The sequence below is a fragment of the Myodes glareolus genome, chromosome 22, assembly GCF_982192425.1.
Source record: "Myodes glareolus chromosome 22, mMyoGla1.1, whole genome shotgun sequence".
NCBI classification, from domain to species: Eukaryota; Metazoa; Chordata; class Mammalia; order Rodentia; family Cricetidae; genus Myodes; species Myodes glareolus.
This window is the reverse complement of record NC_142047.1, coordinates 20,374,011-20,401,769: the sequence shown is the minus strand read 5'-3', so window position 1 is coordinate 20,401,769 and position 27,759 is coordinate 20,374,011. Positions and strand designations below refer to the sequence as shown.

The following is a 27,759-nucleotide window of genomic DNA, read 5'->3' as shown; positions in this document are numbered from 1 at the left end:
GTAAAACCCTTTTATAGCACAGGACTCTATACTATGTCCTTAAATCCTACGCTTTAAACTGAAACTGTTTTCTTTTATAGGCATCAAATAGCTAATTTGACCTTTTATTTAAGAATAATCAGACTCTCAGGAAGTGACAAGAACAGTAGAGAGGTGGCCTCTGTATACTTTGCCACTTTTTCCCAGTTGTAACATCTTATACAGTTAACAGCATAATCTGGACAGGTGGAAATCAAACTGGGAATGTGGGTACATCACTGGCATCCCAGTTCTTCGGGAGGCTGGGGCACAAGGATGACAGATTCAAGACAAGCCTGGGCAACTTCACAAGACCCTGAATCAAAACACAAATATTTTTTAAAGAACTAAGGATGTAGGTTTATGGTATAGTGCTTGTCTAGCAAGTGCACTGCCAGTCTCCTGACTCACTACCCAGTGTTGAAAAACAAAACAAAGCAGGAAATTGAGACTGTGTAATATTATTAATTGAGCACCATACCTTAATCAGACATCATCAGTATTTGCTCACAATCATTTGTGTGTTCATTCTGTGTATTTTTATTGCTTGTAGATACTCACTAAACCACTACCACAAGACAGAGCTGTTCCATTGACAGAAAGGAATTCCCTTGTGCTTCTCAGACAGTTTCAGAAGATATACAGTGGTGTTATCACACATCACGAGACCTTCATTAATGACTTCTGCTGTTAAAGAAAACTATCCTATCACTCTCTATGCTTCTTTCAAACTGGTTCCTACCATTAGATTTCTGAAATGCAAAGTAGAATACAAAATTAATGCTTCCTTGCTAAATACCAGGAGTTTAAATGCAGCTCTCTATTTCCCTAACTATATTTCACCAAGTCTTCATAGCCACATTTTCAAATTAGTTCCATGAGCCAGTAAATGCACTGAATCAAGTTAAACATTGAGTTTGGAGTTGATGACTTCTTCTATATAACACGGATATCAAAAGAAACCGTATGTGAGTGACAGGGAGAGAACATGGAGAAACATGTTGAGATGTGTGTGGTCACAGCTGTCTTTCTTCTTTCCTTGCAGACTATGGGTTCTGGGCCCCATAAACCAGTGGCCAGGTTTATGGTCATTGCTCCCATTTCTAATCCAGTAATCTACCCCATTATGATTAAGGAATATCCCCTTGGCCTCCGTTGGACCAGGCATGTTTTGCTTTCTGAAAGCAAAGGAAAATAACTCTTCATGTCTCTAACATGTAAAATTGGGAGCTATTGACAGCCATCTTCCACCATGTTAGCCAGCTAAGTGAACAGAGTCTAAAGAGAAAATAATGAGCCAGTGCTCAGGGAAAAATCGAGACCAGACAAAGTAAATTCTTGTATTTTCTCAAAAGTACTAGCTTCTAGGGACCAACCGTGTTTCTGTTGTACATGTACATAAAATATTCCTGTAATGTTATGTGAAATTTTTTCTTTCTTACTTTTGCCGGGTGTATTGCTTCTTTGACTTTAATTTAAAGGATCATGTGTAAACATACATCCTCTCTCGAACCAAAGAGGACATGACACCTGCTTCCCAGAGATCACCTTTCTGTAGTGTTCTTCACAGCCCGCCTTGAAAGAATCTGTTAGAGATGAGAATTAGTGTGTTCTTGGTTTTCTTCTTTAATGGATTGATTTGGGGAGGGGATAGTAGGAGGGGGGAGTACTTTAGAGGACTCCACTGAGCTCTGCTTGGTTGAGTGCAAGCTCACTGGGGTAAACAGAATGGTACCTGCTCAGGCTTCCACTGCACACCAGCGGGGGTCTTCACCAGAGGCATTGAGATCAGATCTCTTACTCAGTCCAGGGATAGCGCTGCAGAAGGCTTCCTCTGGGCTCAGTAGCGAGCTCTCCAGTGTAAACTAAAGGAAGCACTAGAACACTGGCATTCTCTGTCTCGAATCATCTCAGCTAGAAAAGATTTACCACTTCCTGAAATGCTTTTCAACATCCGGTGTGCTCGTCAGTGTTCCCAGAGGGACTGAGAGTAGTTGCCTCTTCTGCCCAGTGTTTTTGTTCATTTCTTCTGAAATGCCCTCACATCCAGCTTTATACCCTTTCGGGCTTCTCAAACCACACTCTGGGTGAGCAGATGAGTCTCCTTTGATTAGGATGTTCTTCAGACCCACCACTGACTTGGCTCCTCAGATATTAAACAGAAGTAAAGAACATCACATTAACTTTTTGTCTTGGGTCTACTTGATGTGAGGACTAATTTATATAGATACCCTCAGTCGCCATTTTAGCTGCCAGTGCACAGGACTGTGAACTCTTGCATGTGCTAGATCTTTCAGCATATAGTTTGGGAGCATGTTAGTTTTGAATAAAAATCTTTTTGCTGAGAAAAATAACTTTAGCGTGAAATATGTAGTTTTGTACATTTACAAAATTTTGTTTGAAGGTTGGCAGCTGATAATTATCTTTTAATTGTATTATTTTTATAATATAAATATGTATGTTTTTTCAGTTGAGTCAGCAAGCACCCACAACTGCTCAGATCAGTTCAACAGATTCCACTGAAGGCAACTTAAATGAACTCCACATTACAGTAAGATGTTGCAGCAACCTACAGTCCCGAGCCAGCCACCTGCAGCCACATGCATATGTTGTGTACAAGTTTTTTGATTTTCCAGACCATGATACAGCCATCATTCCCAGTAGCAATGATCCGCAGTTTGATGACCATATGTGTTTCCCAGTGCCAATGAATATGGATTTGGATCGCTACCTTAAGTCAGAGTCTCTGGGGTTTTATGTGTTTGATGATAGTGATGCCCAGGAAAATATTTACATAGGAAAGGTCAATGTGCCTCTGATTTCACTGGCCCATGACAGGTGTATCTCAGGTAAGAGTGTGTTCTTGATTCTGTAAAACTGGAAAAGCAAACTTAAAGTGTACCTTAGTGTTATGTCTATGATTTATTACTAATTTTCCTAACTTTAGACAATATTTGTACTTCAGATCTATAATACTGTTTATATTTTTAGTTATTTCCTTGCTTGGAATTGAAACATTTTCAGTGTTTCGGAAACTATAATATACACCTTATAGTCTACTTAAAAATGATAGTAACTTCATTACATGAGAATATAAAAAGTCTAATGTTATTTCATTCTCCCTTCCTTCCTTTGTGTTGTTACTGCCATGTATATGTACATAGTATCCCGGTATTTTGACATTTTTCTTGATGTATAATAATTGCACAAAATAATGGGTTATGACTTTTTCATACATGCATATAACATGTTGTGATCCTAGTCACCTCTCTTCCCTGTTACTGTCTTTCCTCCTTCCCCCACCCCCTTTGTCCACATATATTAAAAAACAACAATGAAGTGTTCAAATTGCTTTATGTAATATCTTGCTCCTGTAATGAAGTTAAGAGAATGAGAAACTGTAACTATAGAGATCTTTATATTTACCTATATACTATTTGGGGTATTTATTTCTTCTTATAGATCAGCTTCATTTCTCACTCTGATTTATGTCCTTACCATAGGGTCATTTCCTTGCTCCATGCCGCTCTGCCTCAGTCCTTTATGATATGTGTTGCTTGAGTGTTATGAACCCAACAATATAATTTTATAATTATTGCTTCAAATGGTTATCTTTTAAACTAGTTAAGAGAAAAAAGAAAAGATAGTTGCCTGGTCTTTTGTGATTACATATGTAATTGCCCTTTTGGTCCCTATCAGATGTGTGGACTTGAGTTACCATAGTGTGTCTTTTTCTTCCCGCCTGAAGAAGGCTTATTTGATGTGTGCTGGAAGTCAGGCCTGCTGCTAGCCAAGGGGTTCACTTGTTTATCTTGGAATAGTCTTACTTTTCTATTGAATTTTTTGAAGGCTTATCTTGCTGGCTAATAGTTGGGTTGTTGGGTTTTGGTTTTGTTTTGTTATCCTTCTAGCACATTCAGTGCATCAAAGCTCTGGCTATAGGCAGCCGTTGTTTCTAAGAAGCCACTTGTTGACCTTATGGAGAGTCACATATTCATAATGCTATTTTTAAGGCTGTCTTTGAGGTTTGAGTAGTTTGTGCCTACATGTGTTTCCTCTTGTGTTTCTTCCACTTGCAGTTTATTGAGCTTCTTGTACGTGTAAGATAATGTTACACATCCAGTGTGAATAGTCTGTCACTTCTTCTGTCGTTTGTTTCTCCCCTTCTCTTCTGATACATGGGTTGATGTGGCTAATGGCACCCTTCTTTTTTCTTCCCATTCTTTACATTTAATAGTTTCACTGTTCTACCTTCAAGTAGACTGTATTATTTCCTGTGTCACTCATGTCTCCTGCTGAGCCCCACTGTTGGTTGCTGTAGTGTTTTGAGCTCCATAATTTCTATTAATAATAATTTCTATTACTACTACTACTAATAATAATAATAGTAATTTCTATTACTTCTTTTTATTTTCTTCTTTGCCGTCCTCCACCTCCACTCCCAATGCTGGGTCTCCAGAGACTCACGTAAGCCAGCACTCTACCACTTGCTGATATTCTAACACCATTTGAGATAGAGATGGATAGATGGATGATCGGTTCTCCTTACTGTCTCTATTTCATAGGCCATTGTCATATAATTTAATTTTTACTCATATATTTCTATTGAAAAAATTCCATGCAGTATATTCTAATCATAGTTTCCTCTCCATTGATTCCACCAAGATCCTCCCACCTCTCCTCCCACCCAACTCCATGTCCTTACTTCTCTCTCTTTAGGAAGAAAACAGGCAGTAAGGAAAAAAAAGAGAAAAGAAAGCACGGAAGAAAGAAACAAAACCCCCCAAAAAAACCCAAAAAATCAGAAAACATAATAAATAAGCAAAAAAAACAGTAAGACAAAATAACTGCCCAAACAAATAAATTAAAGACAAAAAGTCTAGAAAAATTTCATGGAATTTGTTTTGTGTTGGCCATCTACTGCTGGGCACAGGGCCTACCCTTACGTGCGGTAAACATACCCAGTGAGACTCCATTGGAGAAGTCCAGCTTTTCCTTTACAAGTTTGTATCAATTGCAGATAGCATCTAGATTAGGAGTGGGAGTGCATGTCCACTTCCCCCTTTCAGTACTGGGATCACATCTGGCTTGAACCTATACGGGTTGTGGGAACTGCCAATAACCTTGGCAATAGCCCAGGATGTTTAGGGGGAGGGATCCATGCGGGCCACTTGGCCAACTATTCAACTAGATTTATTTCTGGAACTGGATATTTTATTTGGTGGTGAAAGATATCTCATTGGAGCATAGTCTCTCCCTTTATTTGGTGAGTCCATTTATATTTCTTTCAAATATGTACATATTTTAGGAAGCTTCTAGAGGAGTAGGTTTCCAGATGTCCCTCAAGTAGCCATTAGGGTTAGTTTTGCATCCCCATATTTTCTCTCTGTAGTAGGATGTAGAGTCCTTTGGGTATATGCCCAAGAATGATATAGCTAGATTTTGAGGTAGATCTAATGCCAGCCTCTCGAGGAACTGTCAAACTGATTTCCACTGCTGTTGTACAAGTCTGCGATCATGAGTAGATGTTCCCTTTCCCCACATCTTTGACAGCAGAAGCTGTCATGTCCTTTATTGATCTTGGTGATGCTGACTGGTATAAGATGGAATCTCAGAGTAGTTAAGATTTGCATTTCTCTGATGACTAAGGATGTTGACATTTCTTTAAGTGTTTCTCAGCCATTTGTGTTTGATCCTTTGAGAACTCTCTGTTCTAGTTATGCATCCTATATTTTAATTGGGTTGTTTTCTTGGTGCCCAGTTTTTTATTTCTTTATATATTTTAGATATAAACCCTCTATTAGATGTGAAATTGGTTTTTATAAAAAGCTGTTTTTTAGCTTGCCACTTTACCATAATGATGTTGTCCTTTGCCATATAGAAGTTTTGTTTCACTTAATAAGGTCATTTCATTTATTAGCTTTTGTTCTTTTTTTATATTCTTCTCTCATACAATAAATCCAGATCACAGCCTCCACTCCCTCCCCTTCTCCTAGCCCCCCACTTCCTCTCTCTCCCAGATCTACTGCTTTTCCATTTCCTGTCAGAAAAGAGCAGGCCTTCCAGGGATATCAACCAAATAGGACATTACAAGAACCAATTAAAACTAAGTATAGCTGGATGAAGCAATCCAGTAGGAGAAAAAGGGTCCCGCGAGCAGGAATCAGAGATACCTCTACTCCCGCTATTAGAAGTCCCACAAAACCCCCAAGCTAAAAACAACCACAGAGTGTATGCAGGAGACTCTGGGTCTAATATCTGGTCCAGGTCTCTGTATCTGCTCCCATTACCTACTAAAGGAAGCCTCTCTGACAGTGACTGAGCTAAGCACCAATCTATGAGTATAGCAGGATATCATGTTTGGTTCTACACTAGGTCTCTGAACCATCCGGCTTCCCAGATTCTGACCATCCGGGCAGTGTCCAACATGGGCTGCTGTCATGGCTTCGCCACTCCCACAAGCCCTGCACCAACATTAGCCCAGCATCTTACAGGCAGGACTGGTTGTAGTTGGATTGGTGTCCCTGTCCCACCACTGGGAGCCTAGCCTCATTACAGAAGATGACCTATTCAGGCTCCATATCTATCCTACATTCCCTGGAGTCCTCACTAGGGTTACCCTCCTAGGTTTCCGGAAGTTTCTACTGCACTGGGTGTCCACATCGCCCCCTGAATGCCCACCTCTTACAGTTTTCTCTTCCTGTTCTCTCTTCCTCTGTCCCTCCCTACCCACCTGATCACTCCTGTTCCATCCCCACCCACCTCCAGTCACCCGTAAAATTTATTGTTTTTCCCCTTCCCAGGGAGATATATGTGTACCCCATCCCAACCTCCCCTCTTTATCTGACTTCTCTAGGTCTGTGAACTGTAATTAGCTATTATCAATAGCTAATACCCACTTATGAGTGAGAACATACCATGTTTGTCCTTCTGGGTCAGGGTTGCCTCACTCAGGATGATTTTTTCCTAATTCAATCCATTTGCCTGAAAATTTTATGATGTCATTTTTTCCTAACAGCTGAGCAATACTCCATTGTGCAAATATACCACACTTTCTTTATCCATTCTTCAGTTGAGGGATATCTTGGTAACTAGTGCCTCTGTTATCAGTATTCTGTTCAGAAAGTCTTTTCCTGGGCCAATGAGTTTAAGACTATTTCCCAGTTTCCTTCCTGTCAGATTCAGGGTGTCTGGTATTATGACCCATTTGGAGCGAGTTTTATGCAGGATGATAAATGTAGATTCATTTGACATCCAGTTTGACCAGCACCGTTTGCTCAAAATGCTACTTTTTCTCAGTTTTTTTTTTTTGATTCTTTGTCAAAAATCAGCTGTCCATAGGTGTATAGACATATGTCTGGATCTTCAGTTCAATCCATTGATTAACATATCTGTTTTTGTGCCAATACAATACTGTTTTTATATCAATAGCTCTTCAGTACAACTTGAAGTCTGGGATGATGATACATCCAGCAGTTCTTTTATTATCCAGATTGTTTCAGCTATTGTTTTGCACATGTATCTTTCCATATGGAACTGACAGGAGTGGCCTAGGGGTTCCCAGGAAGTGCCTGCTAGAGCTCGGGGCTGGGACCAAGCAATGAGTGGGGTGAAGAAAGGTTGGAGGTGGGGACCTGTGTGTTTTACTATATATGGGAGCAGGGAGGGACAAGGCGGTCTGCTACAGAGCTGGAGATGCAGAAGGGGGTTTGGATTTGGAGGAGGAGGAAGGTCTGCAGTTAGCCCACCTCTATCCCTGGCCTGTGAGGCTGGGATCATGGTATGAGCCAGGGAAAGGGAGGTTGGAGGAAAAGATCTGTGTGATCATTGGTGATGGGTCTGAAAGGAAGGGAAGACTATAGCAGATGTTCTGCAGCAGCTGGGAATAAGAGGCTTAGTGGGAGAGGTGAAGATTCACAGTTAGGCTAGCTGCCTCCTTGGTGTGAGTGGCCTGCGGGTTCCCAGGCCTCTGCTGTAATTCTTAGAATAACAAAGCTTGGCTCTGGCATTGGTAAAAATGATTTTCATAATTTGCAGGGATATTTGAGTTAATGGATAATGAAAAGCATTCTGCGGGAACCATCCAAGTTATATTAAAATGGAAATTCACCTACCTTCCCCCAAGTGGATCAATAACTAATGAAGACCTAGGAAAGTTCATATGCAGAGAAGAGCCAGAGGTTGTTCAGAAACTACCTCCAACATCCTTGGGTGTTACGTCAGTTGTAGTGAGTAAAAATGGCTTTCAATTTCAGTTATAGTGCTTTATATATAAACTTAATAGTCAAATAATTCCACTGAAAACTAGCTGAAGCCTCCTCTAAAATGTAACACTCAACATAGTTTGACGTATCATTTTATCTTAGGCACCAAAACCTAAACCAAGACAACGTTTAGCACTTGTGGACAAAAAGGTTTCTTTTGTGGATACCATGCCGCACCTGAGTCCTGTGAGTAACAGACATTCCAAATACCAGTCCCTTTCCTGTAGCCGACACTTGAGAGTCTAGACTGTGCTGTGCCTTTCTGACCTAAGCAGAGATAGTAAACCCACCACGTCTTTACTGTGCTGCCAGTTTGTGTGCTTTAGTTAGACCCTCCATGACCCCATAGTCCTTTCCAGCTCCCAGCTGAGTTTTCTGCTCCCTTGTACAAAAGACTCTTCAAGGAGTTGTATAAATTCTGTCTCCCTTCCCTCATACTGCTTCTTGATCTTACACAGTCAAGTGTGTACCAACCTAAAACTACTCTTGTTATGAATACAAAATAATATACATTGTTTTTTCCCATTAATTCAAGGAGACTTCTCCTCCTCCTCCTAAAGATATAAAAGACAATTCCCCAGAAATGGAACACACACCAGAAACAGAAAATAGCCTGCCAGATGTTACATATACTTCCAAGGTATGCCTTTGTATTAAAATTGTTTTGAAAGGTTTATTTTGTGACTTAAGACTTTATCTTGTATGTTAGACATGATTCAAGAAATCATAGCATTTTTTTCTACTTTTGAATATGACTTCCTCATGATATAAATATATTTAAATTGATAAATATAGCAGATATAGTTGTCCATAATGGGCAGGAAATATATAAGCATATAAACTAAAATCAATGTTAAAGTCATTTTGGGATTAATACATCCTTTATTATTTTGTTTAGTTTTGTTGAGACAGGATTTTATGTATGCCAGGCTAATCTCAAACTCACTATGTAGCTGTGGATGACCTTGGATTCCATGTCCTCCTTCCTCTTCCTCCATGTATTGGTATTGTTGATATGTACTACCACACCAGCCCAACTTGCATCCTTCATTCTTAATGTATATTTGGATTTTTATTGACCTGCATGTTTTAATCTATTTCTACAATCTAAGTGACGGTTTTCTAATGAGTCTTTAATAGCTGTATTACCTAGATCTTTGTGTTTTGTTGTTTGAGCAGTGGAGGTAGTTGCAGAGGTGGAGGTGGGGGGAAGATATAGGAATGGAGGTGGTGGAGTGATGGTGGAGGAGGAGGTGGTTATAGAGGAAGAGGAGGCAGTGGAGGTGGAGGAGGAGGTGGTGGTGGTAAAGGAGGTGATGGTGGTGGTGGTGGAGGAAGAAGAGGCAAAGAAGGTGGAGGAGGTGGTGGTGTGGTTTAGTGACAGAAGCTCACTTGTAGCCCAGACTGGCTTGGAACTCACTTCTTCTTATGCAGCCCATGCTGGCCGCAAACTCATTGTGATCCTCCTGCCTCTGAGTGCTGAAACTATGGGCATGAGACACTGTGTCCAGTTAGATGCCTGTGTACTCAAGTCTCAGATGTACATGTTTTATTATTCAAGTGCTCCAACAAGAACGCTGTCAAATGTAACCCAACATGAGTAAATAAATACAGCACTGTTCGTCTCTTCTGCATGTATCACAGGAAAGCAGTGTGGCTGAGGTAGAGGAAACCATAGAGAGAATGCAGCAAGGAAAAGAAGATGACATCTCTTTCCTATCTGAGGGTCAGCTTGCATCGCAAAGTGTGGCTTCCTCTGAAGATGAAACAGAAATAACGGAAGAACTGGAGCCAGAAGGTGACTGCGTTTAAACTGTTGTTTCCCTGACTCTGCTCTGTTTTCTGTGAGAGCGTGCGTGCCTTCCACAGCACATCATTAAGGGTGAAATCCACCTCATGACACCCACCTCTTGGCAGAAGTGGTGGGTGAGCACTCTTCGGCTGTCCTCTCTCTCTTCTCAGGCCATCTTGGGGCTCCTGCATAGAATACAAGTGTCATTGCCGAGCTTGTTGCCAGCTTATGTCTTAGATGTTTTATGTTCTCTTTGGGTTCAATATTATCAATTGGATTATTCTTTAGCTTTGATTTTTTGAAATTAAAGTCAGGAATTGTGACATAAAAAAAGACCATGTTCTCTCTCATTTCGTTAATATAAAGTGTAATAAAAGTGAACTAATTTTGAATACACAGGAAGCTGGTAGCCTGCGAAAGTTGGGTGGGAACAAAGGAGAAAGATCCAGAGGAACAGGAGTGCTGGCTAGATCCACTGCCTTTTTAACAACATGCATTGATTTTGCATATGCATGTACATGTGTGTATGCTACACATTTGGAGCTCAAAGAACATTTTTGGGGGGTTGGTTCTCCCCTTCCATGTAGGTTTCAGGTATCAAACTCAGTTCATCAGCCTTGGCGACAGGTACCTCTACCCACTGAGCCATCTTCAGGCCAATATTTGGTATTTTAGTTAGGAAAATATAGTTTCACAGACTTAAATGTCAAATAACTAATTTTGTAGTTTAAATAGGTATACAGTTTATTATATATGTGTTTTCACCTCAATAGAGCTATAATTTAAAAAAATTTAAAGAAAGGGTAATATTGATTTTTTTCACAGTATTTTGTGTAAGCCATTGGAAAATATCCACTATGAGATGGCAGGCATGGACGTGGCTTTTGTGGAAGGAAGCCCCAGTGTCATATTGGAGTGAGACTAGGCCTTATTCTCCATTTACCACCCCCACGGCCTTTGTGCATCGCTTGCCCAGACACTCTAGCAAGCACCCAGTGCCTCTCAAGACTTCATTACTAAACACATGAAAATTTATATGGCAACTTAAAAGAATGCGTGGGAGAGAAATGGAAGAAAGATGTTCTTTCTATAATTGATGATCCAACTGTAGGACCAGAAATTGGTCGGATCTGGCCTTGGTAGATAGCTTATGTCTCATGCTTAGTTGCATGAATAGAAAAGGGCTGGCTCTTGCTGTGTAGCTACAGTTGCAGATGACCTAGTTAACACAGTCTCATCAGTTTCCTGTTGAGGTAAAAAAGAGACAAAGCCTTGTGGACAGTACCATCCAGAATTGTGCAGGAAGATGTCACCACAATACACTTTCGTTATAGAAGCAGAACACCACTGCTGGGGCATAGGCCTGCTCCTGCATACTACCCTGTAAGATTGCTGTATGGCATAGATCTGTGCAGGCTGTTGGCTGGTTAGTCAGCATGGATGTACATATCATCCTTCAAACACACAGTGACCAATGAAGGAAGGAAAAAGTGGACATTAAGGATACCCGACTTCTATTGCTGTTGTTCACAATTTCATTGATACTTTTTCAACTATAGTTAGCTAGGCTCTGAGTTTTACTCTTTAGGCTAATATACAAGTAATGGATTTCCTCATTGCATTTTCACACCTATGTGTCATGATGCCTTGCTTTCTTTCATTCTCTTCCCCTGTTCCCACAGCAGCTGGTTCCCTTTCTTCCCCCAGTTAATCCCACCTGCTTTTCTCTCTCATGTATTGCATGACCACATTTTTAATTACTGTGTAAACTGAGATGTCCAGAAGATTGAAAGATTTGCTAATCCTCTCACCTGTATTTTGTGAATATCCAGTATTTACTTAATGTCATCCTTGCACAGATAATATAAATTGTGATACAAGTGTGGCTTCGCTTTAGAAAGTGTTCTTCCTTCCGTCTTTGCTATTTTTCCTTTTAAAATCATTCTGTTTTTTATGAAAGAGAAGTCCAACTTTCCTGAGCACTCATCAGCTCTTTCTACTTGGGAATATAATAAAGCCTGAATGTTTTAAGTTTTGTTTGCTACCAGTATATATGAAAATTTGTAATATTGCTTTGAGTTTAAAATACAGTAAGCAGAATATAGGAATTTTTTAAATAATTGGATCAATAATGAAGTATGTTATAGTCCAGCTATGAAGAGGAAAAGAAGGGACTAGAAAGATGGCTCAGTGGGGAAAGGGGCTCACCAACCCTAAGAACCTGAGTTTGATTCCCTGGTCCCACATAATAAAAGGGAGAACTGACTCACACAAGTTAGCCTCTGTCCTCCACATTTGTAGTGGCCCGTGAAACACACACACACACACACACACACACACACAATAAATAACTAAACATAAGAATTTTAAGAGAAAAAAGTATCTATTACCTTTTACATTGTTTTCATTAATTTTATGGCAGAAATTGTTTTTATTTCTTTTGCGTTTACCAAAATTAAACATGGTAGTTTTTCAGGTCACTTTTTCCTTTCCTAAAATGTACATCCATAAGAGATAAACCTAGTTGTCATGGTGTTCCTTTCTGTTGTTCTGTGACATGTGTAAGGACATTGGCAACCTAGGTAAGTGTTGCCTCATGTTTTCTGACAGATGAGGACAGATCGGCTTCTGACAGCGATGACTGTATCATCCCAGGTTCCGTCTCCAAGGAAACCAAACAAGTGAGTAGCTCGATGCCAGAACAGTGTTCTAAACTAAGGCTGACTGTCATTTTCCGCATATCTGGCTTCATAAATGGAAATTTAAGGTAAAAATATTTCTGGAAAAATTTTACTTGTCTACTGCAAGATAGTTTTACTGATGCAGTTTTTCCTCTGTATGTTTATGTATATATATGCACATGTTTATATGAATGCACACATGTGTGCATGTGTGTGGAGGCCAGAGATCAACACCAAGAGTCTTGCTCAGTAACCCTGTATCTTATTTCCTGAACCTGTCACTTTGACCAGACTATCTGGCCAGCACGTCCACTTGGACCTAACTGTCCCCGTCCCCCTACTGCTGAGATTATAGACTCACACTTGATTGTAGAATCAAGCTCAGGTTCTCATGCTTACATGGCAAGCACTTAATCAACTGAACCACCTCCTTGGTTCCTGCCTATACTTGTGTAAGGAAATGGACTGCAACATGTAAGCATTACTTTTTCAAAGAGTACCTGACACTGGTAACGTGATCCACCTCTTGCTAAAACCATCCAACTACCTGCTTCCCTTTCAGTTTCTGTGTACAAAGGTGCACTAAAGCAGATCTGCATCTCAGAGAACACAGCTGTGAGGTAGCATTGAAACAGTAATAGCCTACCTGCTTATGTATTCATAACTTCGTAGAGTATTCAAACCTAAATATGTCTGTTGACAAACTCCTAAAATTATTTCACTTCTGATAGAAAGACTAAAACTATTCAGAAAAAAAAATGATTAAACATATCCAAGACTTCATTTTATATCACATCTCTGAAATGTAGTATATAAAATGAAATATTGAAAAGAAAATTAAATTTCAAAATATACATGAGATTTTCTACATTTAAGAACATATTTTTATCATAGATAGGAGGGAAAGATTTTATACATTCCATGTAAAAAGCAGCAGGCAGGTAACACATGCCTAAGTTCTCGATACACAGAAGAGTGAGGCGTGAAAAGTGCATGATCAAGCCAAGCTACCTGACATAAAGAAACAAGGACTGGTGGGATGGTCCAGTGGGTAAGGAGAAGTACCGTCTCAGTCCCTGGACCCCACATAGTGGAAGGAGATACACACACATACATACACTCACATGCATACACACAATAAATAAATATGTAAACATAAGCAGCCATGTAATCATTTTTGAGAAAAGAGAGATCTGTGGGTGTGGTGCAGTGGAGAACCTGTGGGTGTGGTGCAGTGGTATAGTACCTGTGGGTGTGGTGCAGTGGAGGACCTGTGGGTGGGGTGCAGTGGAGGACCTGTGGGTGGGGTGCAGTGGAGTCCTGTGGGTGGGGTGCAGTGGAGGACCTGTGGGTGTGGTGCAGTGGAGGACCTGTGGATGTGGTGCAGTGGTGGAGTCCTGTGGGTGTGGTGCAGTGGAGGACCTGTGGATGTGGTGCAGTGGTGGAGTCCTGTGGGTGTGATGCAGTGGAGGACCTGTGGGTGTGGTGCAGTGGTGGAGTCCTGTGGGTGTGATGCAGTGGAGGACCTGTGGATGTGGTGCAGTGGTGGAGCCCTGTGGGTGTGGTGCAGTGGAGGACCTGTGGATGTGGTGCAGTGGTGGAGCCCTGTGGGTGTGGTGCAGTGGTGCAGTCCTAGCCTAGCATTCAAGGCTAAGATCCCCATCACTAGAGTGAAAGTGAGGAAAGCAAGGATGGAGCAACAGAAGGAAGGGAGAAGTATAGGTAAATAAAATGAAAAGGCTTAGCATTCTCTCTTCCTTCATATTAACTTCCCTTGAACATTTTATTTTTAGAATTTCAGCCTTTTTGGGGAAAAAATAGTACTTCTTTTTAACTCCTTTTGCATATTCTAAGCTTAATATCTCTGTAAAATAAAACCATGAGCATAACATGTTTGTTACAGTGCCTTCATGAAACAGAATACATTTGTTTGTGTGCACATGTGTGAATGCATGTAGAGGTCAAAGGCTAACATAGGTGTCTTCCTCCATCATTCTCCACCTTATTTTTAACCTGTCTCTCACTGAGCCTGGAGTTCACTGATGGACTAAACTGTGTGGCCAGTGAACTCCGAGAATGTGTCTGCCTGTGTCCGCCTCCCCAATACTCAGCCTCTGCTGTTACAATCAGCTTTTGACATGGCTACTGAGGATCTGAACTCAGAATCTCATGATGTCTATTTTGTATGTGCTTAATAAAGAAACATCTCATCTTTCTACAGAGTATTACTATAATTAGTATACAATTATGACTTATATTAATATTATCTAACCTATGGTAACCTAGTATGTGAAATGTTCATTGCTTAAAATTGATAAATAAAAGAAGGAATTTTATATACACTTACCTGAACAGTTTTAATTATGGTGCTCAGTTAAGTTAAATTTAATATTTTTGATTAATCAAATTGTTAATCAATTGCTAAATAATTTATCAAGCCAGCAAATAGAAATTCTCAGCCTCCCATTAGAGCTGATAATATAAGGAAATAAACTTTTTGTGTAAGGTTTGGTTTTACAAAGTAGAACTGACAGTAGAGGGAGGATGGATGGATGGATGGATGGATTGATGGAATGATTAGATGGATGGATGGACGGACGGACAGACAGACAGATAAGTCAATAGATGACAGACAGATAGACAGACAGAAATTTACTAAGAGAATTGGCTACTATAATGAAGATGTTTGATCAATAAGCTAGTAATGCAGAAGAACAGATTCTGTGTTGCCAATTTGAGTTTGAGTCCAAAGGCCTGAGGAGTAGGACACCCAGCGGCAGTGTTCTGATCTGAAAGCCAGCAGGCTCAAGAACCAAGAATCTATTTCAGGCCAAGTTTGAAGTTGTGTCCCCATTGATGTCACCCTGGCACAAGGAGTTCCTTCTTTGCGTGAGTGTGTGTGTACACATATGTGGTGATCTTTGAGGTAAGGTCTCACGGTGTAGACCAGGCTGCCTCGGACTCACAAAGATTCGCCTGGCTCTGCCTTCTGAGTGCCGGGATTAAAAGTGTGTGTGCCACCCTGCCCAGCAAGGAGCTCCCTCCTATTCAGCCTTTTGGTGCCATTATCCCTTCAACTGACTAGATAGAGCCCATCCACGTTAGGGAGACCAATTTGCTTTTGGGAGTCTATCTAGAATTTACACTGTCCAGAAGCACAGATACTCAGTTGTCAAGACGTAAATTATTTCACAAACGTTATTGAATTGACCAAATGTCTGGGTACCACTTGGCTTAATCATGTTGGCAAATAAAATTAACCATCACACCATTTCACTAAGAACTTTCCATTTATCATGTCTGCATGTTTGATTTTTCTCTCTTATATCAGTAGTTTATTCCATAAGACAGTGTCTACTTCAGCTGTCTTTTTGAGCACATAAGTGATTTAGTCTTTGAACATAAGATTATAAGAAATGAGATATTGAATAATTTCTGGGTCTGTGAAGACAATAATATAAGAATATATTTATCTTGTCAGTTTGTAAACAATATTTATTCTTCATATGGTAAGCCAGGAATTCACTGCCTACGGTGATAGCAAACACAGTATTCCACCTCTGCTTTTAGGAAGTTCTATACTGATTGGAGAGACATGCTTATGGAAAGCCAACTAGTGTTAATAATTCATCAGTTAGGTTGTAAATAGTGTGAGTAGCTGAGCCAGTCAACACTTGAATTTCTTAGCTGATTTCTAACCTCCTTTCCCTTTCTCCAGATGAGAACCTGAGATCTTGAAAGGAAGACACTGCCCAACAGCCGTTTTCCTAACTAAGGACACTGATAGGAAGGGTCAGTTTGGGATAATTTTAAATATAGAAATTCTAAAGGATATGTATGCTCTGATATGGTGTGACCACCTCCTTTCTTTACAATCATTTGGCTGACTTCATCTGTTTGATTTGCTTATTGCCCGAAGACAATCACACAAAAATGCCCATTCCCCAAAGGAAGAATTAGTCACATCTAACCTCTGGACTGGGCCTGTCATCAATATCATCCTGTATCACATAGTAAAGAGAGTCCTGTTGTAGCTGTGACAGCTCATGGACAAAAAGAAAATCATAAACACATCTAGTTCAGGAAGAGCTACAAGAATGCACCAACTTGCAGCCTTTTTGTAAGAAGGCCTTGTTTACAATGGAGTGGAGCAATAGATACTTTGGATGTTGGCCTAGAGTAGACAACAGGGACAGCGTAGTAGTTAATCTAATTTTCAAAGCTTTACTCACCATCTTTAATTAACTTGGAATACAGAGAAAAGGGTTTTCCAAATTTTACTATCCTAGACCATCACAGCTGCGCACTGGGCACTGTTTGAAAGCATTGCTTACTGTCACATTAAGAGGAACTGCTTCTTGGTGTCTCATGGGCAGAGGTCAGGGATAAAGTAAACATGCTGCAATGTTCAAGACCCACAACAAAGAGCTCTCCAAATTAATGGACCAATGCAGTCTTAATTTGCTGTCCAAAATACAATTCACGGAGAAATATTGAAAGTTCACCCCCAAGGCAGCAGTGTTAAGAACTGAGACCTGGAAGAGGTTCGCTGGGTCATAAGGACTCCAAGACTGTAAATAGAATTAGCACTCAAATAAAAAAAGAGAGGGCAGAATGAAAAGGAGGACTCCTGCTCTCCTGCCACAAAAGAACATAATGTTCCTCCTCTCTGGAGGACACAGCAGCAAGGCCCCATCAGAGACAGAGCAGACACTGTACAAATGGACTAAGACAGTGACGTGCACATTTCCTATTGATTATGCCAGTTTTTCTGTATGCTACTTTAGCAAATCATTTAATGTGAGAAATAAAACCCTTTTAAAACTTTAATGATTACAAAAACCATAGACAACTATATATCCTTTATCTGAATCCACCAATTGTTAGCATTTTGCTACATTTCTTTTACCCTTCAGTTTCTCAAACATATGTATGTGTGAGCATACCTAAGTGTTTGTTTATAATATAAATACATCCTTATGTATAGAACTCCTGGGAACTATTTCAGAACTGCAAAGATGGCCCTTCACCTCTAAGAACTCCACAGCAACAAGACAGCATTGGTATATAATTCTGAGAACCTAAGATAAACTCTATTTCCCCTACTGAAGTTTCCTAACACAAAACATAACAGTTCTGTAATCAGATATTTGTGGGTGTTCTCCCCATAAACCAAACACTTCTTCAAGAATACCAGGTAAGTGACCTCTAATCTACTTCAGTTCTTGCATATCTATAAACAAAATCAGAAGCTACAAGTTACAGGAATAGTGTTCTAGGACTGAATCCCCACTCCAGATATCAAGCTCTATCAAGGGTTTTACCTGTGCTTCTGACAATAAACTGGGGTTCCAACAACCTCAACTGGGGTTCAATCAGCTCACTAGAGTGACTCACAAAATGCAGGCCAACATTTATTTGCCTTTAAGTGTCTTGTGTAGATGAACATACTTAGGACAAAGTACTAAAGGAGGCCTGTGGTACTTCCTTGCCCCTTTGGGGTACACCATATTTGAAACCCCCACATCCCTTCAGCTCTCTCAGAGATCTGCATTCTCACAGCTTGGGGGATTATATGGAATCTCTGTTCTATAGATATGGCAGATTAAATCACTGGCCACTGATAATTAGGTTGACCCACAGCCCCCTCTTTTCGCTGGAGGTTATGAAGTCTAACTGAAAGTCACAACTTGAATCCAATCTGCTCTTTCAGGAGACCAGCACCAAGTCATCTCACTATGAGCTACATTGGGCTAAGGGTTCTAGGACCTGTATGTTAGGCTGCCAGAAAAAGACCACAGCATCTCACTAATCTCAGTTCTCGTTAAAATCCTGCCGCTTGTCCCAACAGTATCATTTATGGGTATCTAAATTGTGCTTGTGTTCCATGTCCATTTAGCTTTTATTGATCTGTAGTGATTCCTCAGCATTTGTTTGAGTCTTCTATAACATTGACTGTGTAGACCACAGACCATCTGTGTTATATGATGCCCTGTAGTTTGGGTTTCTCTGGTGTGTCTCTGGTATTGAGATCACATTCTGGTTCTGCCTTGTGGGAATACTACAAAAATGATGCTGTGTTCTTTCAGCACATCATGTCAAGGGGGAGGCATCATCTTCCTAGATTGTTGATGATATTAACTTTGGTTGAAGTATCGTATCACCAGTAGTAGTAGCCCTGTTATTTGTTGTTGTTGTTGTTGTTGTTGAGACAAGGTCTTACGCTGTAATCCACACTGATTTGGAACTCACTATGCAACCAGGGTGGCCCTGAACTCACAGTAATCTTGCCACAGTCTCCCAAGTGCAAGGACTGCAGGCATAAACTGCAGCACTTGGCTCAAATTTAAACTTAAAAATATCCATAGCTTATTAGTGCACCATAGCCTTTGTAGGCAGGAGGGCACGTCAGTCAAACTGTCACTGCGTGTAGAAACCCTGCAATAACCAGCTTATGAAGAGTAACTTCATAAGCTTGGTCTACAGCATGTTGTCAGAAGGCACACCATAGCAGGAACACAGGGAGGAGGAGGCCTGCCCACCTCATGCCTAGGGATAAGACGTGAAGGTGCTGCTGTTACAGGATCTCCTTGTAAAGCACACCTCAAAGCTTAACTTCCTCCTTTGAAACCCCACTTCCCAATAGTGCCAAGCCAGTGACTAGCATATAACACATGGGTCCCTGGGGGACATGGCAAACCTAGACTGCAGCAAACATGTTACTAAGTGTTTTATGTTCTGAGCATGTCTGTGATTCTCCATTCCATAGCACCTGCAGGAATTAGACAGCTATAAAAGAAATAGTCCCTGTACTTAAAGGGCTCACCACCCGCCAGTTTCCATAGCTAAGAACCTACCAGCCTCACTCAAAACTATTTGTAAATTGTCTCTGCCTCACCATGATTCCTTAGAAAATACATCTGTTCAGATAACATTCTTGAGCTATGAGCTATTTAGAGATGATTAAATATGTGAGAACATATGTTAAGGTTATCTATAAGTGTGTTTAAGGTTTTCTCTCTCCGTGTGTACGTGTGTGTGTGTGTGTGTGTGTGTGTGTGTGTGTGTGTGTGTGTGTGTGTTGCTTTGTAGAACGGCTCCCTCAGTCTCCTAAGTGCTGGGATTCCATGAGTGCACCATGCCTGGCTTGCTTCTATTATGGAGTTGAGATCTGAGAAGGGTAGCCTAGAGCCAACGTGAGAGCTGTGGAGCAAGATTGATAAAAGCTAAGCAGTACAGGAGAATGGAATGTGCAGGGCGTGGCGAGAATGCTCTAAGAGGTGTCTTGTTTAAGGGACCATGATGAAGGATGACTTCCTAGAGTTAGTAATGCTTGGACAGTGTTACAGATAATTAGGAGCTAGGGAAAAACAGGGAAGGATTTAGAGGCCAGTGAGAAAAGCACGAGAGTTTAAAATATGGAGCAAAAATTGTTGAGGTTCAAAATAGTTTTTGGTTGGAACAAGGTGCTTGTGGAGCACTTGAGGAGCCCTGGTACAGTCAACTGAAATAGGGAATTCAGAGCATCAAGGCTGGCCAGGTTGGCTTGGGTTTAGTGATGGTTTGGTTTGGTTTGGGGCTGCATAAGGTTTGGTTTAGTTTGGTTTTGGTTTAGTGGTTTGGTTTAGTTTTATTAGGGGTTGGGTTGGCTTGGCTTGGGTTGATAAGGCTTTTTTAAAGACTAGAGTCCTGTTTCATTGCCAAGGACAATGTCAAACTCGTAGGCTCAAAGCAATCCTCCTGCCTCAGCTTCCTGAGTAAGTAGTTCTATAGATAAACACCACTACACCCTGTTTTCTCCTGACAGTTTTGAAGAATGGAGGAAGAACAACGACTCATCATTAAGCAGACAAACAATGCTGACTCTAGGGACTGGGAATAAAGCAGTCAAAGGGATGGGCTCCTGTGTTTTTAGGCTTATTTTCATTTTATGTTCATTAGTGTTTTGCCTGCATGTGTGTCTGTATCACACAGAGGCCAGAAAAGGAGTCCAATCGCCTGAAAATGGAGTTACAGACAGTTGTGAGTTGCCATGTGGTTCCTGAGATTTGAACCTGGGTCCTCTGCAAGATCAACAAGAAAACCACTGAGCCATCTTGGCTCCTATTCTTAAGTAGTCTGTGTTCTTAGGATGTATTTTAAAAGGTAGATTCAGTGTAAAGAATTGTTAGAGGTAAAGTAGTTTAGAAGTTATTAGATAACCCACCCTGTCTTATCCCCTCTTCACAGACTTTTAGACCTGCTTCCTTTTATAATGTTGCAGTTAGGACTAGAAATAGTGTCCTAGGTACATCTCACTGATGCCAGTGACATTGTGGACTGGAATTCTCTGGTATTGCCGTGTAAGCAGTTTAAGATCACTTAGTTTCTTTTTTTCTGTTAACAAATCCTGACAGCTCCTAGTTATTTCTTAGAATGTTGATCCTTAAAAGGAATCTAGCAGATTTCCCAGGACTTGGACATACTCCTTGGTTCCCTCTCGTTCCTTCCTGTCTGTGATCTATAATTAATCACAGATTACTTCACTTTGTTTCATTTCATTTGCAACATCTATGAGCTTCACTTTGTCAGCATGAAATGCTTGTCCCCTCCTTTCCTTTCCAAAGTGGTATAATTAGTGTTAGCATCTTTCTTAACAGGCTACATAAAGTTTAGTGGTGGGATTAAATCAAGTCATTAACATAATGTGCTACCCAATTGGCCCCTATCTCTCTTCGTTTCCCGGACATCAAAGTGGCACAGAGCGCGAGTGTAATTGGGCCTTGCTGGCCTGTCAGACCCCGTCAGCCTGATGACTGCTGCTTTTGCTAAAAAGCTTCTAGGCATGATAATTAATGGGGGTGGGGAGCAGAAGTCTGGGAAATGTAAAACTTTGGACATTTCTCTATGAATATTTTATTAATTTGAATAATCATAAGTTAACAGTATCAATTTGATGTATAATACATCGATTAAAAGCCTTGTTTTAGAGCCTCAAAATAGATGTCAAAACTGAGAACTTGTACTTGCCAAGGCAGTGAGAAATTAATTCTTTTGCATCCTTGTTAAGTTTATCACTTAAAGGAGGCATCCACTTTCCACAAAATATACGACTGTCAGCTCTTGGGTGTTGTATGACTATTCTTAGTTGTCAGCTTGACTGCATCTGTAATTAATTAAAACCCAAGTAACTGGGTTCACCTGTGAGGGATCTGAAGTGGGAAGATCCACTTTTAATAAAGACCTTTTGAGGTGGGAAGACATCTCTAATCTGGGCCCCAGCTTCTAGTGGCAGCCTATCCAAAGGCCGTGGAAGAAGGAAGTTTGTTCTGTTTGTCCTCACTCTGGCTGGCAAGTCCATTCCTCCAGTGGCATTAGAGCCCACTTCTTCAGGATTCCAGTGTCTACAGAAGAGCAGCCGAGACGTCCGGCCTGTGCACTTACCAACTACTAGATTCTTGAACCTTTCATTGGTACAGAGCCATTGCTGTACTATCTGGAAAATAGCCTGTAAGCCATTCTAATAAATTCCCTTTCTATGGATAGATAAATAGATTCTTTCTGTAAGTTCTGTTCCTATAAAGAACCTGGACTAATGTAGGTATGTTAAATGTGTATACAGGTAAGATTGGCAAATTGCAGCAAGAGAGAGAGGGCTTTTGTGCAGGATACTTGACATCTTTCCATAGACATATACTCTATTTTAGTATATTTTATTTAAATAAACTTTTTTGGTACCCCCTTGAGTTTTGAACAGTTTCAGCTAATGCAAACTTTTGGTTAAAATCAACATTTCACACATATGTGAAAAGTCATAATTTGCTGGCAGTTAGCTGCACTGCTCACCAGTTTATTACAGGGAAAATTGAGTGTTTTCACAGAGATCATGTAATATGCAGTACCAAAAGTACTTGTTGTATGATCCTCACAGAAAAAATTGTCAGCTCCCAATTTATTGGATGGAATGTGCCAAGTAAATTTCTGCAGGAGACCGTAGATTAGACTGAGCATGCGCACAGGGTTGAGAAGACCGAGCCAGTATGGACCAAATCACAGTAACTGAGTTTTGTTTAGTCCTGAAAGGCCACATAACCAATTAATCAAACTGTAACATTCAGTCAGACTGTAACCAATTGGGTACTTGAAGGAGCAATAGCCAGTTAAGCTATTTTCTGGGTTCTACATGGTTTTTGGTAACTGCTGTCTGTTCCTATGGCTAGAAGGCATTCTCAGAATGTGCTCTGGTTCTGGGAGCTACTCAGTACACAAATCAGTTCGCCCTTGTTTGTTCAGGAAGCTCTTCTAGACTTAATGTCCAAGAAACTTTACTTTTAAAGGATTAGACAAAAGCTGTTAGGTTGTTTATAGTTTATATTAGACAAGTGGTTTTCAACCTATGGGTTATGACCCCTTTGGAGGTTGAAGGACCTTTTTACAGGAGTCAAATATCAGATATTGACATTATTGTTCATAACAGTAGCAAAACTATAATTGTGAAGTAACAACAAAAATAGTGTTATGGTTGAGGGTCACCACAGCATGAGGACCTGTATCAAAGGGTCGCAGCATTAAAAAGGTTGAGGACCAGTGCATTAGACTGTCTTTAATGATGACATAGATTGCCTCTGCAAAGAAAATAATTTGTTAACAATCCTGCTCTAAAATGTCACATGACTAAAGAGCCGTTTACTGTGGTTGTTCTGGAAGTCCCCTCTAAGTAGCGGAGAAGGGTCAGTGGGTAGAGGGTGAGTGTGGGGACTAGAGCAGGGTTTCGTAAGGATAAACCTCAAACCAGCAGCGTGTGGCAGCACATCAGAGTCACCTGGAACTGAGGGCTGTTTAGACCTCTCTCCTTCCTTCACTCGCCATCAGAGTCAACCACAGGGATGTTAAAATAAGTCTTGCATGTCCATCCTTGTACGACATGAAAAATCTTACAATGTGTGATAATAAGCCTCAAATTTGCTGACCATTACAGACAAGAGTAATGTCATGGGGTAGAGGGACATAAAAACATTTTTAAAATAAGCGCTCTCAGTTAACCCTAGTGCCACTTTAACCCTGCACTGAACTTTTCAGTGTTCAGATTTATTCAGTGTGGTGCATGCTAACAGAATGTTTTAGCAAAAAGAGAGACCAGCTTGGCTTTGTTTGTTTAACAGCATCACCTTGGCACTGAGGTCTGGAGACACACGCTTTTTTCAGTGTCTTCTTATTTCTCCCAAATAGTTATCATCTTTAAAAAAGCAAAACTTTTCAAGGCCTGTATGAAGATGACTGGGGGAGGAGGAGGGAGGGATCCTGGGAGTCAAACCCAGAGCCATGTACTGTGCACTGAACACATTCTTACTTAGCATTTGGTTTACTGAGGCAGCATCTCATTAGGTGGCCCAGACTGGCTGGAGCTCACAGTCTTCCTCTCTGCCTCCCCAGTGCGGAATTACAGCATGTACCACCATTCCCCTCAAAGGAGGTTATTATTCCTGCTACACAGAAGCCTTGGGGGCTAGTATAAAGTCAAGAGGGTTTCTTTGAATCTTTGGAATGGCTTTTCCTATGCCCAGTCTGAAGGAAGGAAGTAGAAGACTCTTTTAGTCAGTATGCATTTCAGCCTCCTTACACGCGCCTCTGCTGCCGTCAGTAGTGAGTTTGATTTGGACTTACCACCCCAGTTAGAACAGTCATCCTCAGTGGCACAGATGTAGATCACCTTCTAGTTCTGTTTTCCTTCTATTGCTTTGTTACAAAGAACCAAGCTCCACGTATGTCCAGGCAGATATTGTGGGGTGTTTTTTTGTTTTGTTTTGTTTTGTTTTGCACATGCATTATATTACTTTAAGCTCCTGTTGCTGTGATAAAATATCATGACCAAAATCACATTGGAGACAAAGGGGTTTATTTTGCTTAGAGATTACAGTCCATCATTAAGGGAAGCCAAGGCTCCAGGAGTGTGAAGCAAATCCCACAGAGGCAGCTGCTTGCTGGTTTGCTTCCTTGACTTACTTAGCTTCCTGTCCTATAACCAGACCCTTCTGTCTAGGGCTAGCACTACCCACAGTGGGCTGGGCCCTCCTGTATCAGCAACCAAGAAAATGCCCCACAGGCCAGAGTGATGTAGGTCTGTGTGAGCCTGACGAAAACCAGCACAAGGGGAGAAATGACTCCATATATTTTACATATATTACTATATATGTAATATAAGGGACGAAGAGTTAGAATGATTTGACTAAGATAAGAAAATCTCACAAACATAATAGTGGATGACAGAACTTGTTATGAAATGACTAATGGTGTGTGCTACCATCAGTGGAAGCCTAAGAACAGAAGAGAGTGCTGTATGTTGGCTATGGACACATATGAAAAGAGAAAATATGATTGTATGCTTTGGGATGATGCAACCAGTTTCAGAACAGATTGCTTCTGAAGAAACATGAGAGAATTTGGTATTTGAGAGATTTGCCTTTATTAATATTATTGTTAATATTAATTTCATGAACAAAGGGTTGACATACATGGCACCTTTATAAGACAGTGGGTACTTAAAAACCAAATTATTTTCTGTACTTTTCTCACATTTTCATGTTTTAAAATTGAAGACTTAAATTTGAAGTCAGCAAGATGGCTTAGTGGATGAAAGTATTCCTTCCACGCCTGACTGCTGAATTCAGTCCTCAGGACCCACAAGGTGGAAGAGAGCAACTCGCTTACACTGTCCTCTGGCCACAAACTCATTGTGACGTTTGAATGCTGTGGCACATACACACGCTCACACACATACACACACACACACATACACACAAATAAATAAGTGTAATTTTAAAAATTAAATACATAGAAAACTTAATGCCATCTCATTGTAGAAACTGAGACTAAAATTAAACACATCTGTAACTTCACCATTGTTAGATGCAGCCTTACTGGCTGAGACAAGTTGCTAAGCATCATGAGTCATTCTCACAGAAAGCCATGATGCTGTGTGAAGAGCCTCCAGGTTAGAGAACTTTCTGAAAAACAGTAAAGTGGCAGAGTGCTCATCTAGCATGTGCAAGGCCCTAGGTTCAATCCCTAGCACTGGAGAGAAAAGCCAAACTAACCCCACTGTGTCAGTGGAGTGTGTAAACTCAGATGGAGAACTGAGCAGGGTGCTGTGAGAGCAAACACGGACATTTCCCGCTTGCTAACAACAGCCGAAAGAGCACTGCAGAGATCTGCGGCTGGAAGTCAAGTAGCATCAGTCAGGGCAGCAGTGGAACGGAGCCAAAATCGGGGAGTGCAGATTCCTGTTTCTCTGAGTAACACAAGCTGTCGTCACATTTCCACATCGTTCAGTCGCATAGTGTGGAGCGTCCATCTATACTGACAACTAAGGGAAGTCTTGTGCAGTCCTTACCTGAGCCACTTCTGTTACTTCTGTCCACCGCAGTCACAACTTATAAACGTTCCTCTTACATGCTGATGTTGACATCTCCCTAACACGGGAAGCTGGTGGGGCAAGTGGGGGACATGACAGTGATGGAATGCATCAACTTACCTAGTACCGAAGGTCCACACCAATAAAGCGGAAACAGCAGGAAAAGCCCAAGCCTGCACCTTCTGGCCACTGCCCTGTATCTTGTGAATACTAATGCTGTGCAAGGGTGTCACATGTACTTTACATTTGTTATCCTAAGCAAACTTTAGAAGGCTTCTACTGAAGAAAAAAAAACCCTGCCCCCTCTGTGTGTGCGCGCATACTTGCATGTGTGTGTGTGCGCGCGCATGTGTGCATGCCTGTGTGTAAATATGTCTTTGAGTCAGAATCTCAGTTATGTGCCTCAAACTCGTGTTGATCCTCCTGCCTTACCTCCTAAGTGCTGGGACCATTCCCAGATTCATCCACTGTCTTCTCAACTACATCATTACTCCTAATTCTCTTAATTAAAGTATCTTTACAAATTTCAAACATACGCAAGAGTTAAAGTCATACTACCCTGCCACCCAGATACAGTGCATTAGTCTTTCAGATAGTCTTCCCCAATTAATGCAGTGGTAAAAAATCACCCATTTCCCAAAATGTATCACACATAAACATTTTTTCAACTGAGAAAGCCCTAGAAACAGCAGCTTCAATAGTCCTGCGAATACAAGAGTCTGACTATGTAGCATCTCTGTATCCTCTTCTTTCCCTGTTGTGAGCCTACCATGTGCAGGTACTGGTAAGGATGGTAAATGGCAGACAGGTAAGCCCTGTGCCTCCCTGCTGGAGCTCATGGTCTACAGAGAAGCAGCTGGGGAAGGGCTCCATGCACTGCTGTGGGTGTGAGAAACAGTGAGGGATGTGAAGAAAGCAGCCAGCAGTCACTTAGAGGTCAGCACAAAGGGTATGGTCTCAATGACTGGATTTTGTCCTATGAAAAAGATTATTTCAGACAGAGTAAATTACAGATGCAAAAACAAACAATATACCCAGCACACCATGGCTTAAGGGAATGGCTAGAATATAGGATAATAGAAAAATTTCAAACAAAATAAAAGATGATGTAGATTAGCTTTAGAGAGATAGTTCTCTTACAGCAGGAGAGTGGTTGGGATTAAAGGCAAGAGAATAGAGGCCAGGAGAGTAGATCTGCTTCCTGGGTGTGCACAGTAGTGATCGCTGAACTTTTTGATACAGTCTGTTTCCTATGGCCAACAAGTTACCTACTATATTAATCCTGTTTAGTTTCTCCCTCATCCTTTCAAGTTTCTACTTTTTAATAACTAAAAATCCATTGATGTAAAGTTATCCCCAGTAAAAATCTAAAGACATTTTTCAGATACTAAATGAGAAAAGGGATCAATGGCCGCACAATGTGTGAAATATCAAGTACTTTTGACAGTTCGGCCAAGCACTAAAATAGGAAGGAAAATGAACAGAAATGGTGATCTATAGAGTATAGTTGGAGGGGGGAAAGGTGCAAACAGCAAGAAGACTCAGACCTTCTAGCTGTAGGCAACAACAGTCAAAAGACAATGCTGTTGGCAAAGGTAGAAATGCCAGAGAACA

At 40.8% G+C, this 27,759-nt stretch overlaps 1 protein-coding gene across 4 annotated transcripts in view; it reads left to right on the top strand.

Annotated features, from left to right (window-relative positions):
- Positions 1–27,759, top strand: part of Rpgrip1l (RPGRIP1 like) — a 98,385-nt gene that overhangs the window by 52,463 nt on the left and 18,163 nt on the right. For 3 of the 4 annotated variants that reach the window (XM_048426784.3, XM_048426781.3, XM_085682022.2), the window contains 6 exons: positions 2,489–2,867; positions 8,056–8,246; positions 8,385–8,468; positions 8,818–8,922; positions 9,927–10,080; positions 12,685–12,755. In XM_048426784.3, the coding sequence (XP_048282741.3) occupies positions 2,489–2,867; positions 8,056–8,246; positions 8,385–8,468; positions 8,818–8,922; positions 9,927–10,080; positions 12,685–12,755 (984 nt within the window). Of the gene's footprint in view, positions 1–2,488; positions 2,868–8,055; positions 8,247–8,384; positions 8,469–8,817; positions 8,923–9,926; positions 10,081–12,684; positions 12,756–16,473; positions 16,548–27,759 lie in introns of all 4 variants that reach the window. The other variant, XR_007230560.3, reaches the window with a different exon arrangement.